The 15738-nt window shown below is 44.5% G+C and overlaps 1 protein-coding gene across 8 annotated transcripts in view; it reads right to left on the reverse strand.

The window, feature by feature from the left end:
* CUNH4orf19 (chromosome unknown C4orf19 homolog) overlaps positions 1-15738 on the reverse strand; it is a 35836-nt gene that overhangs the window by 1705 nt on the left and 18393 nt on the right. For 2 of the 8 annotated variants that reach the window (XM_045573443.1, XM_045573447.1), the window contains exons 2-3: positions 10417-10466; positions 965-1032 (exon numbers count right to left, since the gene is read on the reverse strand). In XM_045573443.1, the coding sequence (XP_045429399.1) occupies positions 965-996 (32 nt within the window). In that variant the 5' untranslated portion in view covers positions 997-1032; positions 10417-10466. Of the gene's footprint in view, positions 1-964; positions 1033-2415; positions 2456-6307; positions 6577-10416; positions 10467-15209; positions 15328-15738 lie in introns of those variants that run through there. The other 6 variants (XM_045573463.1, XM_045573460.1, XM_045573454.1 and 3 more) reach the window with 6 other exon arrangements.

Here is a 15738-nt window from a genome sequence, read left to right on the forward strand (position 1 = left end):
CAATGTACATGCCTTGACTGGAATCAAACCTGAGACCTTTCAGTCCGCAGACCAACGATGCTCTACCACTGAGCCAAACCGGTTTCGGCACATGAAAGATACTTCTAATAAATATTGTTTGTAAAGTGTAACATCACATGATTACGGGGGAGTAACATTTACACATGTATGTGTTGTGTATATACTTACAAATGGAAAATAATATGTACATGTAGATAGATATGGAATAGAACTATAATAACACATACATTTGTTTAAGGAAGCAAAATCATTAGTTAATTCCCTCCCGCCTTTATTTTATAGAGAATTCGGTTCCTATTACCCACATTTTGGGACAGAATCTGGAAAGAATTAAAAGCATATATGTGCTAAAACCGGCTTGGCTCAGTGGATAGAGCGTCAGCCTGCGGACTGAAAGGTCCCAGGTTCGATTCCGGTCAAGGGCATGTACCTTGGTTGCAGGCATATCTCCAGTGGGGGGTGTGCAAGAGGCAGCTGATCGATGATTCTCTCTCTTCGATGTTTCTAACTCTCTCTCTTTCTTCCTCTCTGTAAAAAGTCAATAAAATATATTAAAAAATAAAATAAAATAAAAGCACATATGTGACCAGGGCGATGTATTGTCAGCATGCCATTTCAGGCTCCCACCCAAACCGAAGCTTTGCTTTGCATTACTCCCTGGAGAGATGTAAATTCAGCCCAAACCAAATTCAGTCTCAGAGACTGATGGAGTTCCCGACATCTCTGAGAAGGGAACAGCAACAACAACAAAGGGGGTTTAATATCTAGGCCACAGATCCTCCTACATGACATCAGAGCAGTGACAAATCCTTAATGTCTTGGCCATGCTGCTCACGCCCCAACGAGATAAATGCAGAATCAGCGCAGGGTCTGTAAGAGGGAGGTTCCCTCCGCGGGAACCCCGACTCCTCCATTCGAATGAGGCATTTCCCCCCAACGTTACCTGTGTATCATTTTGCAGCACCTGCACCCCATCTGGATTATTTTTCGTTATCATCTGGGAAAGAAAACCTAAAAGGGAGAAAACACAGTGAGTAACATTTTAATATCAATGAGGCTTGCTTTTTCTTTCCTGGCTACTCATATGTTAGTGGAGCCGCAGTTTTTGGCAGGAAGATAACACGTGGGCCAGGGAGGCCCTGCTGTATCGGCAATCACCGGTTCCGAGCTCTCAGACATTCACTGATACTTGTCTGTGTGCCAGACCCTTTCCCCAGCGCTGGGAGTTTCGTATGCCATTTGCATTTTGCAAATGAGGAAACACTGGTTGAAAACAGTGGGGAGGGAAAGGAGGGATTGTGCTTTTTCCTATTCCACTGCCTTCTTTGGGGGACATGGGGGCCTAACCAGGGGGCAGCAGGAGGTGTAAGAGGGAGGGGAGGTGTCCGTGCCAGGGATGAGCTGCTCCAGTCTTCAAGGACTTCAGGACGAGGCAGCTGACACACATGTTCCACGTCAGAGACCTGAGGAGTTGAGAGCCGGGCTGTCATCACAAGCTTCAGCCCGACGCACCTGCGCCTGCTCTGCCCTTCCCGTCGCCGGGCGGATGCTGGCCACGATTCGTGGCCTCCACTCCCGCAGTCCAAGTGGGCTTCCTGGTGGCAGGTGGCCTTGGGTCTGTGCTTCTTCCATTTCTCACCTGCCCCGTCTCCCGCCTTTTCCCAACGTGGCATTTCCCCCCTGCAAACTGCCCTCTGAATAAAACCTTCTCTGCACGGGAAACCGACGACATTGTTCTGATCTTTCCTTTGAGTCATTCTCCAATTTGAATATTTGCGACCTTCTCGAAGACGAGCCATAGCCCCCGTCCCTCTGCGTCCACAGGATGCGGGCTCTTGAAACAGAGAGAGATCCCTCGCTGTTGATGGGGTTACTGCCTCCAGTCACGAAAGGATTTCCCAGGATGCTGCCTCACAAGCCTTTAACCGCAAAGAAAACACCCGGCGTTTTCTCAATAGTACAGACCGGCCAGTTGGTTACAAGGGACTAGGTTAGCGGTCGGCAACTCGTCAGTCAACAGAGCCAAGTATCAACAGGACAACGATTGACATTTCTTTTGAGAGCAAGACTTTTTAAGCTTAAACTTCTTCTAACGCCACTTCTTCAACATAGACTCGCCCAGGCCGTGGTATTTTGTGGAAGAGCCACACTCAAGGGGCCAAAGAGCCGCATGTGGCTCTATAGCCGCAGTTTGCCGACCACTAGACTAGGTTGACACTGATAAATCCAATCCACAAATAACCTCCTATGGAGGCTAAAGATGCCTCACCCCCCAAAATGGACACATCCTAACCTCTGCAACTTGTGAATGCTGCCTCCTAGGACCAAAACCAACCAAACACACCTTGGCGGATGTGATCACAGATGGGAGATGGGGAGAGCGGCCTGGCTCACCTGGTTCAGAGCCTAGCTCTGCCTCTGACTGGCTGTGTGATCTCTGACTGGCTGTGTGACTCAGGGCCGCAGCTATTTTTTTTTATTATTATTAAATATATTTTATTGACTTTTAACAGAGAGGAAGGGAGAGAGATAGAGAGCCAGAAACGTCGATGAGAGAGAAACATCGACCAGCCGCCTCCTGCACATTCCCCCACCGGGGATGTGCCCGCAGCCAACGTATATGCCCTTGACTGGAATCGAACCCGGGACCCTTCAGTCCGCAGACTGATGCTCTACCACTGAGCCAAACCGGTTTTGGCAGGGCTGCAGCTATTTCATTGGTACTAAGTAAATGGGGATAATAATATACCAGTGCATGGTGTTGCCGGGGATTATACAAGTTAATATTCATACTAAGCATCTGCTTATTATTCAGCTCTGTTAGGATACAGCATGCTTAAATAAATAAATAAATAAATAAAAATTTAAAAAAATTGAGGCCTTGTCCCTAAGGAAGATTAGTCTAGGAGCCATGACGTACACAGACACACCGAGGAAGGCTTGCTTCTGGCACATGAGCCAAATGATATATTTCTACCAACGTGGCACTGATGGAAAGACCAAATCCCCAGGGCAACAGAGGATGGACAGGCAGAGACACCACTGGGGGCTTGGCCCGGGAATATGTGTGTGCAAGCTTGTCCTCCTTCAAGGCACTCTCAGGTAAATGACCCCCGGGCTTTGTTTCCAGTCTCTGCTTCCTCTGCATGCCCATTTCCTACGAATGTTACGTATATTAGCTGGACAGATGGCATGAAAAGTGCCACATGCACCTCCTGTCCTCCACCAACCTCTGTCCTCCCCTCTCCCCTTTCGGTCCACACCCTGCTCTGAAATCCTACCCATCCGTGCTAGCACTACCTTTGTTTACCTTGGTCTCTAGTTAAAAAAAAAAAATCAGCCAGGAAAGGTCCCCCCCTTCTCCAACCCCCCCCCCCCCCACCCTCCCACTCCAAAAAAAGTTTTTAAGTGTTTGAGAGAGGGCAGACCGTGGGTGAGAATAACGTGATTGAAGCAACTGTGAAATATCAAGCACTGAACACTATCAGGGCGGTCAACTTTAGGACGGTGAGTTCAGGAGTTGCTCAGGGGGAGGTTTCCTTCTGAGAGGGAGGAAGGCAGGAAGGCAGGCATGTCTTGAGTGACACCCTGTGTTCCTAGCGACGGAGAGACTGACTCGGGTCCACCTCGGGCAGCCCTGGCCAGGCTGGGTGACGCACCCTCTGCTGCGGAGGCTGTGGCCGTGGCCACATAAGCAACATGATGCAATGACTGCTGAGATTTAATAGCCCGATGAGAGAGCCAGCACCTCCTGTTTCTTACAGAATTCACACGTCACCGTCTGTGGCTGTTAAGAACCGCCGCCCCCCCCCCCCCCCCCCCCCCGCCGAAAACCACAGGATCTATATTTTTCTTCAAAACCAAAAATTGTGAGGGATGTTTCGATGACTGTCCCCTTTCGGGATCAACTTTCCAGTCTGGCTTCTCCTCCCACTGCCCCTCTAAGGCACACCGCCTGGGCTTCCTACAGACCTGGTCCCCAGCCCGAGGGCCATGCTCCCGGCCTCTCCCAAGCTCAATGAGACCGCTCTGGCCTCCAAGGCTGTGGGAGGGCTGATGAAAAGGGGGGTGGGGAAGGGGGGGGGACAAAGGTATTTACAGCCGAGTCCGGCCTGACCCTATCTCCAATGATTCATCCTTGTTTGATGATTCCTAATTGCAAATACAACTTATTTCTCTTTTCATGTCACCCCCACTTCAATACCTTGCTTTTAGGAAGGCGTCCTCCATTGCTGGGTGCAAAAAGGAAACACCATTCATTACCTGCGTGATCCGTGGATGCAAATGGGAAAAACACTCCCAACGAGTAAGTCTGAGCTAAGAGTGGGCAGACTGTCTGCTCTCTCTGCCCCGCTTTGGCGACAGCTAACTCGCAGGTGAGAAGCCAGCTGTCCGGTGCCCTTTGTGACTTAGCAGCGTGGAAATGTACTTTCTCTTTGGAGTAGGAAAAAGCAACAGAGAAGCAAAGGGCAGATCCTTCCTGTTTACACAGGGGAAAGCAAACACCATGAGGGGGGCGTGCCCAGCGGCGCTGGCACCTGCCCACTCCGGAGTCCGCGCTGGGAGCTGACTCTGTCCTGGGTTTGGTGTGGACGTTACACAGACCGGTGTTTGAAGATGGACATGGCAACATCCCATCCGTTCCTAGCAAGTCTCCTTGCTGGAGAATCCCGTTCCCTAAGGCGGAGCGGGTGGAGGTGGGAAGAAGGGAAAAGAGGGGAGAGCCACCAGTCTGCTGAGCAGACAGAAATCGACTGGAAAGTCACCAGGAAGTGAAGGGAATATAGGAAAAGGCTCCCCCAGCGGGAAAGGACTGCCTGTATAGACTAACAAACAGTATTAAATCAATGCTCCCTTCCTGATTTGGATCATTGTACTGGGGGCTATATAAGACAATGGCCCTGTTCTTAGAAAATACACAGTAAAATAAAGTATTTAGGAGTAAAGAGCATGGGATCTGTAACTTGTTAAAATAATTCAGGAAAATAATGTGTATGTGTGTGTGTGTGTGTGTGTGTGTGTGTGTGTGGAAAAGAGAATATATTCAATGTGGAAAATGCCAACATTTGGGGACTCTGGTTACAGGTTATGTGGAGATTCTTTTATTTTTTAATTTAAATGATTTTATCGTGAAATTTTGTATAAAACAAAATTCAGAAGAACTAAGACAGTAGTTAAGCTTACTGAAGTCCCATAGACCTTTCTGAATGTAGCTGTCATTCTAAGTCACATGTGTCAAACACAAGGCCCGCGGGCCAAATCCGTCCCGCCAGGCCTTGCAATGTGGCCCGCACCGCGCTGTCATCACTGCACTCCGCTGCGTTTCCATCACAATGACAGTTTATGACTGTTCAGTAAACCATTCGGCCCGCGATTTAGGCTGGGTTTTAGATTTTGGCCCCTTCTCTGATTGAGTTCGACACCCCTATTCTAAGTATTTAACAGGTAGTCCCAGGCCTGCACCTCAAAGGCCCAGGCCCAGCTCCTGCCCTCTGGCTGCCTCGTGTAAAGAGGGAATCAGCCAGAGGGCAGGAACTAGTGTCTAGTGCTGGGGTTTTGCCAGCTGTCTGCTGCCCTACTAAGCACAGGCTCCTCACAGACAATGCCTCACCCTCCCCAAGGCCAGCTCACACTAAGGAGCACCTCATCTTGGTATTCAAACAAAGCAATGACTGGCAAGTGCCATGTGCCAATGAGTGAGTGAGCTACATGGAATATTATAAGTTATTATTCCTGTAGAGAGTCTACTCTTCCTATGATCAAATCTCACTGTACTGAACGGTGGCCCAAAAGGAGAAGCCGAGTGCAAGAGCTGAGAGAGATGCGAGGAATCCTGGTCCCCGCCCCCCCCCCACCCCCCGACACAGCCAAACCTCCCATGTGTGACCCCAAGGTCAAGGATGTTCCGCTTCAGGGGTCCCGTTCAGCGAGCTCTCAGGGCAGCTGCTGGGAAGTGGTTCGAGTTTGTCGGAGCCGAAGTGCTTGGAAGAGAGACAGAGTAAAACCAAACGTGGCAAGTACAGCTCCGTGTTGAAAACCCAACTCGCCAGTGTTTATAGAAAATAGTTGGGATCGCACGTAACCTGGTCTGCAGGTGAAGTCTAACCTGGTCAGCAGGTGAAGTCAGCAAATATTTAGGGAGCCGATTCTGGGTACTGAGCTCTCAGACTCAGAGGGGAATGAATGAAAGTAACTACCAGGTGCTCATAAAGCAGAGGAAAGACTGCCTGCCCCCTCCACAGATCATGCTGAATCTCCGGTTGGCAAAGGAAGATGCATTCTTGACTATCTGTCTCCTCGGCAGAGCCAGTTCCTCCTTTCCCGGCAGGCTTTGCAAACTCTCCCACCACATTTTCCTGCTGTGCTTCCCTTTCTACTAAAGAACCTGAGCTTCATTGATTGTGAGAAACCTCCAGACTCTGTGGAGCCCTTATCACCTTCAAAGGGTCCATATTTGCACTCGCAGCAGCCGATGTCTACGATACAGGTGTTGGCATCCCCTAGAACTGGCTCTGATGGGCCATCTGTGTGCAGGGATGTGTTTGTGGGTCTCCCCTAAAGAAGGGGTTCCTTGGTCAAGCAGGTTTGGGCACAGGAGAGAATAAAGATGAACACATTCAGCCAAAACCAGTTTGGCTCAGTGGATAGAGTGTCGGCCTGCGGACTGAAAGGTCCCAGATTTGATTCCGGTCAAGGGCACATACCTTGATTGCAGGCACATCCTCAGTGGGAGGTGTGCAGGAGGCAGCTGGTCGATGTCTCTCTCTCATTGATGTTTCTAGCTCTCTATCCCTCTCCCTTCCTCTCTGTAAAAAAAAATCAATAAAATATATTTTTAAAAAAGATGAACACATTCATAGTTACAAAAAGGAACGATTTCATTCTGCCTAACCTAGTACTTCCCCAAATTATTTGAGCCCAGAACTTTTCTTGTTCCATAAAATACAATTAACAACCAACACAACCTGTGTTTTGTGGAACATGCTGGGGAAAACAGCTGTCAGGATGACAGTCCTAATCATCTGGTGGAGTCTGTGCTCTAAGGGCATGTGTAATGTGGTAATTGGGTGAAAACAGCCCCTAAAGTCTGAGCCGGGTGTAGGACATGCGGGGCCTGGCACCAGCTCTGTCACCAGCCCCAGAGACGTGAGGAAGCTGGGAGATCTCTGGATCCCTTTTCTTTATCTGCAGGAGGAGTGATTCTTCGGCACCAGGCTTTCCTCCGCATCGAACCTAATGATCTCCACAGTGACCCGGGAAGAAGGGAACTCAGCCTGGAGCACAGTTACCTCATTGAGTCCTGACAACGCCACTGCTGGCAAGCACCAACGTGACCCTTCGCAGGTGGGAACCCCGCTCCACGGTGTGCCAACACCCCATGCGCTGCCAGTGAGGTGTGTTGGGTCCCAAGTCCACACTCACCCGACCCATGATCCTGACTGACAGCAGAAAGCTCCCTTCCACCTCCCTTTCCCTGGCCCATCTCCTCTGGAACTGTGTCCCACACCCTGGAGCCCCGAGATGGGGAGAGAGTGGGTGTCACGGCGAGGTTCCTGGGAGAGATGAGGACCCAGATGAGGACACCCTCTGGGGTGGAGGTAGATGTGTAGGGTGGGAGATCCATCACACCACACAGGCAGTTCAGCAGAGTGGTTAAATGAACAATTTAGAGGTGTGGGTTCCAATTCTGCCTCCTCCCCTTATCAGGTTGGTGAGCCTTGGATAAATTTCTTAGCCTCCACGAGCATCAGTTGTCTAATCTGCAAAATGGGATGGATAACAGTTCCTGTTTGTCAGGATCACTTGGAACATTAAATGAGAGGAAATTATCTAAGGCATTTACTGTAAATGTCTGGCACACTGCCAGGGCTTAGTACTAACTATAGTAAGTAGTTAAAATCTGAGTATTGACTGTGCATCAAGTACTGTTTTAAGAACTTTCATGTATTCGTTCACTTTAACTTAATCCTGTTAGGTGAAAACCAGAATTTTATCGTTAAGTAAATAGATATCAAAGTTACAAAGTGGTACAGTGTGGTTATTATTAGCACTGTTGCTACTAATTGTCAATATTTTCTGATTATATAATATGTAATTACATCTATTATATAATATTTCCTATTGTATTACTATAACCTGTCTTGGTAGGTTCTGTTTTCTGAGTCCACTAGATTATGCAATAAAAAGCAGATAGGTGTGTTTTTATCTATTCACCACCAGATGGCAGTATATAGCGGTTACAATATTTAATTTATGGCAAGGATGTCAAACTCAAAGGCTAACATGGGGCCAAATAAACAAGGTGTAAAGCTATGTGGGCCACAAAAACAAAACAAAACAAAACAAAACAAAACAAAACAAAACAAAACAAAAAAACCCAAAAAACAAAAGCTCCGATTTTCCTAGAAATGTAGGTTAATTTAGAAAAGTATAGTATATATATATAAAAAGATCATGAGCTATGATAAACTTAAGTTTTCTTCCTGACACTTGGCATCTCTTCTCTGCTACTATCTTTCCTACTTTGGGGGAAATCTTGTTCGCAGTGATTACTTTCAAAACTGACCCAAGGTGAATGTCAGTCATTCTGGACCTGACAGGGGACTTATTTCCTTTCATAATTGTAAATAACTGCTCATACTGTTATATTGGCTGGGCTGCAAAAATATCCATTGTGAGTTTGACATGCTTGACCTATGGTAATTTCAAGAAAGGGACTTGATATGGGGAAGGTCTCAGAAACACGAGAATTGGGACACACATAGTGTAGGTGTTCTGCCATGTAGCAAAGCTAGGGAGGGAGTGATGTGGTAAATATTTGAGACAATTAGTGTCCCCTGTAAGTTGGCCATGAGGTTTATTCAGTCGTCTGGCCAGACTATTGTGGGCTCCTGCAATTCTATTTAGACTTCTTTTGATGCAATGACTGTTCATCAACCCCCAAATGGGGGATCTGGGTTTCTCTCTCCCACCTGTATGTGTGGACAATAATTCTGCGGGAGAGGCTGGGAGAGGAAGGAGCATATGGGGTGTGCAAAGGCCCAGCTCCTCCCCCTGGACCCCACAGCATCACCCAATCACCTTCTTTATAAATGTGGACTCGGGCCTGGAAGGGTAAAATAGAGGACAAGAGAACACAGACTGTCCCGTATCTGTAGAGGACCCTCGGTGTGCAGAATTGGGATCCTAAAGTTTTTTTTTTTTAATTCAAGTAAAAATAGATTTTGCATTTGAGAAGACTGAGTAAAGTTCCTACTGGAGACTAGACTCTCTACCAGTTACTAGGATACAAAAAGGCAGAAGACCTCCCTGTCTGTTAAAGGCCCGTCACCCATCCATGCAACAAACATGTCCTGAGCATCTATGTGGTGTGCCAAGTACTGGACTTGATTCCAGGGATCTGGAAGGAGTGTACAGTCCAGGAAAGGAGACAGTTATATAAAGACATGCCTCATAACGTGTTGTATTGAAATGCTATACCATATGTGACATAAGGTGGGGAGTGCCTGAGTAACCTTGGGAAGATTGGAAGAGGCTTGTGGGCGAAGGTGAGCAGATAATGGTGCAGATGGGGTCCAGGGGGCACCCCAGGTAGAATACAGTGCCAGCTCAGGATCGCGAGGAGGTGGGAATGCCACCTCTTACACCCTCTCTCTTAAATGTACCCTCTAATGAGGCAAGATAAAGGTAGATAAGGTTTTACATCAAGGAGGCAGCTTGACCAGCCAGAATTTGCAGGGGCAAACAAGGTCAATGCACACACTACTTTCATGACCCCATGAGGGAGAACAGGCTGGTTCCACTGGAGTAAGCTGGACAACAGATCCCATCCTCATGTCGGGCTGAAGATGGAAATGGTAAGGGAGTTGGGGGAAAAGACCCAGAGAGAAATAAAAGAAGGGAAGGTCTGCAATCCTAGGGCCTGGCTTCTAACCTTGAGTGCACCAGAATATCCTCACCCCTAGACTTCTGACTGAGCAGGCCTGGGGAGGGGCCCGAGAATCTGCATTTCTAACAAGTTCCAAGCGAGGCTGATGATGTTGGTCCTGGGAACACACTTTAAGAATCACTATTTGGGAGGGATGGTCTTTATTGGGGAAATCCCATGTTGCCTGGGGAGACAGAATAACTGAAAATCTTTCAGGGTGAAGATCTAGTTGGATCTCACGGGTTTGAGAACTGTAGCCCCAAACAACAGAAATAAAAAAGGAAACTGAGTTCTACTCAAAGCTGAATGGGCCAGAAAGATACAGACTTTGGGGTTTACTCTGCCTGCTGGTTTTAATGTTTTAGGTACTAAAAACTGTAGTGAAAGACCAAGTAACCGAAAATTTAATGGGTAGTAGAAAGAATAGACTTCCCCTCACACAGCATTAAAATAAGAAAACAGCTTACCTGTTGTGAAGATTGTCCATCAGGTTTCTCTAGAAGTTTAACTTCTCTTCCTATAACAACAAAAAAGTTGAAAATTGAGGTCTGCAAGGTGCCTCCATGAAACAGCCAAGTTGCATCAACCAAGTGACAGAGGCGAGGGTTTCCTCAGAGGGGCCAGGCCATGATAGGGGGGATGGAGTTCCTGATCTGGAGCAGTCAGCCAGGCGGACAAGCTCTAAAGTCACCAGGCCCAGCTCCTGACACTCACCCTTCAATGAACAATTTACCCAAACTCCAGTATTTCTTCTATGAAATAAGACTGCAGCGTGATTTAAATGGCACAGCATGTGAGCTATTTAGCCCATGCTGGAATTGTTCAATAACCCAAAGCTATTGCTCTTGATTACTGTTGACAAACATTACTTGACAACACGTCTCTTCTCTGATGGGTAAGGTTTCAATTGAGCAGAAAGAAATTCAAGGCATTTGCCGAAACCGGTTTGGCTCAGTGGATAGAGCGTCGACCTGTAGACTGAAGGGTCCCAGGTTCAATTCCGGGCAAGGGCATGTACCTTGGTTGCGGGCACATTCCTGGAAGGGGGTGTGCAAGAGGCAGCTGATCGATGTTTCTCTCTCATCGATGTTTCTAACTATCCCTCTCTCTTCCTCTCTGTAAAAAATCAATAAAATATTAAAAAAAAGAAAAGAAAAGAAGACATATTTGCTTCTTGGAGACATATCCATAAAGTTTTAATGAACACATGTAAAATATTTTGTTAAAATACATAGTTTAGAAAATAGCTTTGCTTATAATGAAAATGATGTCTAGAATTTGAAAGTAAAACAAATGTGTAAACTTTTACCAATTTATCAATTATTAGAATAATTCACTATCTATAGACTCAATTTTTTAAAAAATGCTCTTATCCTACAAGCCATTCCCCTGTTAAGGAGCCTTAAGAAGCATTGCCTACCAGTCTTTAGTGAACTCAGCTAAGCATCTCTTTCTTTCACCATTGGCTTTCCAGCGTTATCTTTGAAACTCCTTAAGCCACACCTATCTGGATTTTTCACTATTTTCTAAACATGCCCATATTGTTCTGTTTCGATGCCTTTGCACATGTGCTTTCCCCTGGTTAGCTTGCCTCCATGCCCATCAATATTTTGCAAAATTCTACTGATCCTTCAAAACTTATTTCACACACCACTTCCTCCATGAAGATTTAAAAAAAATCCAAATAAAGGTAACTACTCTATTCTTTTACTTTCTATAGGACCTTCAATCTGTTGGATGGGTCTGCTCGTTGTATGCCTTGTATGATAGTAACTCATTTATATAACATTCCCTCCATTAGACTGTAAACTCTGAGGAAGAAAGGGCCCTGGCTTCATTATTTAACTAGATGTTGTATTTCTTCATACGCTGACTTACATTGCATGTCTTTTAAAAAAAGTTGACATAGGATGTTAAAAACAGGGTCTCTACCTTGAGTACAATTATACTCAAGAGATGTGTAAGATATGGTCCATTTACCCAAGAACCTCCTAAGATGAAAATGAACACTATCCAGAGACAGAGTAAGAATTTTACAAGCTCTAAGCATAGTAAAGATCATGATATCAAAATAAAAACAACTATAAAAAAAAGACACTTCAAAGAAATCCTATTTTTTTCCTAGGATGATTTTTTGAAATAATAAATTCTTTTAAAAGAAACTATTCTTGGCACACTTGCTTTGCCCGTGCCTTAGGTGCATGACTAATTTGTTGGACAAGCTAGCATTAACATTACATTGGGTTGTATGTGTTGAGGACCCAATGACTGGTACAGCTAATCAGTGCTAAGCATCACGGGAGCATGGGAGAAAAAGAAAGCCCAGTGGGACTGGGCTGCCAAGAAAGAGTTTAAGGTAAGGTGACCAGATTTTAACATTGGTAAAGCGGGACACCATTGACTGGGGGGTTGGGGTGGTTCTTGATTAAAAATTTGCTCTATATGGAGCAACAAAAATTTTCATAGAACACAAAAATAGTATTGTAATATATTTTTTAAAATTTCAACGTAAGTACAATTTACAAATATAATAAATAAATAAATTATGTATAGTATTATTGTATTCTTTGCCTATTTCTCATTTGAGTGAATTTTTTTTTTTAGTAGATTGCTGTCGTTGTTTAAAAGATCATGAAATTTTTCACAAGAATTTGTTAAATTATATTTCACACATAAAATGGCTTTCAAAGTCTCAACACTTAATTGTGCTTTTTCTAATGTCCACACTTTATTTACTGTAGAAAAAACGCGTTTAGTCGCAGCATTAGTTCTTGGTAAGGACAGTGCGTATTTCACAATTCTAACAACTGATCAACAATGCAAACTTTGATAAGCAGTTATCGATAATCAGTTCTCAACAATTATTTGTTATTATTAAGGTTTAACATTATAAAATTAACAAAAACAATATAAAATTCATATCCTGGCTAAATAGCCACATGGCCGCCGAAAACAGTATATTCCCTCCCCGTCCTCCCGCCGTTCCCTAGCTTGTCCTGCATTCTTTCCAAAAACCGGGATTTTTTAAAATGCTGCAGGATGCAGGACAAATTGTTAAAAATTGGGACTCTCCCGCCAAAAGAGGGATATCTGGTTATCTTAGTTTATAGAGAAATGGGGCCATGAGAAATTAGTTAGGCAAAGAGGGAAGTTTTAGTAAAAGCAAAAGGATAGTGCTCTGGCTGGTGTGGCTCAGTTGGTTGAGCACCATCCTGTGCACTAAAAGGTCACTGATTTGATTCCCTTTCAGGGCACATACTCAGATTTTGGGTTCCATCCTCAGGTCAGCAGCATATAGGAGGCCAACTGATCAATGTTTTATCTCACATTGATGTTTCTCTTTCTCTCTTTCTCCCTTTCCCTTCCCCCTCTCTAAAAATCAATAAAAAATAAATTTAAAGAATAAATTGAAAAAAGCAAAAGGGTAGCAAAGAATATGACTTGTGTAAAAAGACAATGGAGGGGACTCATGTTGCGGATATGGGGGATGGATTTGGCATACATGACCAGCTTACTGAGGCTCTTGAAAACAGGCCAGAAGACCAAACATGACATGATTGGTAAAGAGAGTAGGTTGTTGAGCAGTGAATGACAGCATGATGGCAATATATTTGAAAGCCTCACCTGCTAGTAGTCATCAGGGAACATGAAAAGGGTGAGGTACAGAGAGACTGGCTAAGGTTAACACTTTGAACTAAGTGAAGAAATGAAAGATCCTGTGTGTGGTCCCATCTAAGGGAATCCAGAGGAGAAAACCAAATTTGGAAATCTACTTTTTCAAGCTTTCATTGATTTTCAAGTTAAACATTACTTTCTACTGTCCCTGGTTTCTCTTAGCACATTGATTTATGAATGTATTATATACAAGGCCCTGAAAAAATTTGGTTGCCTCAGACCTGTTTCCTTATGTGCAAAATGACAATTAAAAGTACCTTTATCAGAGAGTAGTTAGGATTAAGTGAAAGAACAGTAGAGGATCTAGCACAGTGGTTGGCACAAACTATAATTTCTACAAGGTTAGCTAAGATTTTTTTTGTTATCTTCATCATCAACATTATCATCATTATCATAGTCCTCATCATCTCTTAGTAATTTCTACCTCCTTCCCCCTTACACTACACTGAAAGTTCCTTGATTCCAATGATTGCATCTCATTATCTTTGTTTCTTCAAAAAGGAATACAAAGTAGGATTTTTGCTATGTACTGAATTGTAAGAGGAAAAATGCCAGAAATCCATGAAAGCAGGGATCTGTGTTACAAAAGAAGGAATATTAAAATATTCTTATTTTTGGAGGTAGACAGACAGGAAGAATGGTGGTTTCATAAACAGGAGAGCTGGAAGGAGAACCACGTGCAGGATTTGAGAGATCCTGAATTCAGTATTTAGCTTACTGAATTGACGTGATGGATGGGGAGAAGAATGGCAGAGAGAACAAATGTATCCAGCCACCTTCCATTAAAAGAAAAAATGGGCATAAACTTATACAGAGAGCAAAAGAAGAGATAAAACAGAAAGTTCATGAATGTGCCCTCGCCAGTGGATAGAGTGTTGGCTTGTTGTCTAAATGGCCCTGGGGGTTTGATTCTGGTCAAAGGCACATGCCCAGTTTCAGGCTTGATCCCCAGTAGGGGGGTGCAGGAAGCAGCCAATCAATGATTCTCATCATTGATGTTTCTATCTCTCTCTCCCTCTCCCTTCCTCTGTGAAATCAATAAACAATACACACACATATATATATAAAAGGCCCATGAATGTGATGTAACTGACCTAGTAAATCAGCAATGTAGATAACCAAGGACTAGCTGAATATAGACTGTAGAACCTTTAAAGGCACTATGAATGTGGGAATGAAGAGGGAAGGTCTAAAACCAGGACAGTTTAGAAGGTGTTTAAGAAGCAGTTGGGTCCTAATTGGTTTGGTTCAGTGGATAGAACATCAGACTGTAGACTGAAGGTCCCAGGTTTGATTCTGGTCAAGGGCACAGGCTCGATTCCCATGCAGGAGGCAGCTGATTAAGGGTTCTCTCTCATCATTGATTTTTCTATGTCTCTCTTCATCTCCCTTCCTCTCTGAAATCAATAAAAATATATTTAAAAAAGCAAGAAAAAAAAAAAAAAAAACAGTTGGTTCCTAAATCCTTTTCTATACTCGGATTTTAGGACCTGAAACACATTAGGGAACACACAGCAAAGGGCAGGGGTACTGAACTCCAAACCAAGTAGTTAAGTGTGCAAATATGAAATGCTGAGACCCCCACCTGCTCCCTACCCCTTCACTCTGAGATTGCTGGCAGCCGCCCTCTCACCCTCTCCAGACATCTGAGGAAAGTCTCTCACAGGAGAGACGGAGATTGAAACCAACCAATCAATCAACAAGAAAACCTCTGGAAACAAAGAGAAGGGAGAAGAAACCGAAACAATTGACAATAATAATTTTCATCATGTCACTTGCATCCACAAAGAAAAAAAAACCCCATTGAATAGTCTATTGAGAGCTTCCCCTTGGGGCCTCCCCTAAAATCTCCACCCTTAAAACCCTTAGTACAGAGGAACCAGTGTGCTCTCCCTCCCAGGCACGTTACCGTTAGCTTCCTCACTCCCAAGCTCTACAGGCCTTTCCTGTATCTCGATAACTTGTTTCCTAAGCCCATTTCTTTTAGGAATTACTTTTTATACTCTATCATTTACCAAATAAACGTTCTCTTACAAAAACAAAACAAAACAAAACAAAAAAACAGAGAACAGCAACAAAAAAGCTCTTGGAAATTAAAATAAAACAGCAAAAAT

The sequence above is a fragment of the Pipistrellus kuhlii genome, unplaced genomic scaffold (assembly GCF_014108245.1).
Source record: "Pipistrellus kuhlii isolate mPipKuh1 unplaced genomic scaffold, mPipKuh1.p scaffold_m20_p_1, whole genome shotgun sequence".
In the NCBI taxonomy this organism is placed as follows: domain Eukaryota; kingdom Metazoa; phylum Chordata; class Mammalia; order Chiroptera; family Vespertilionidae; genus Pipistrellus; species Pipistrellus kuhlii.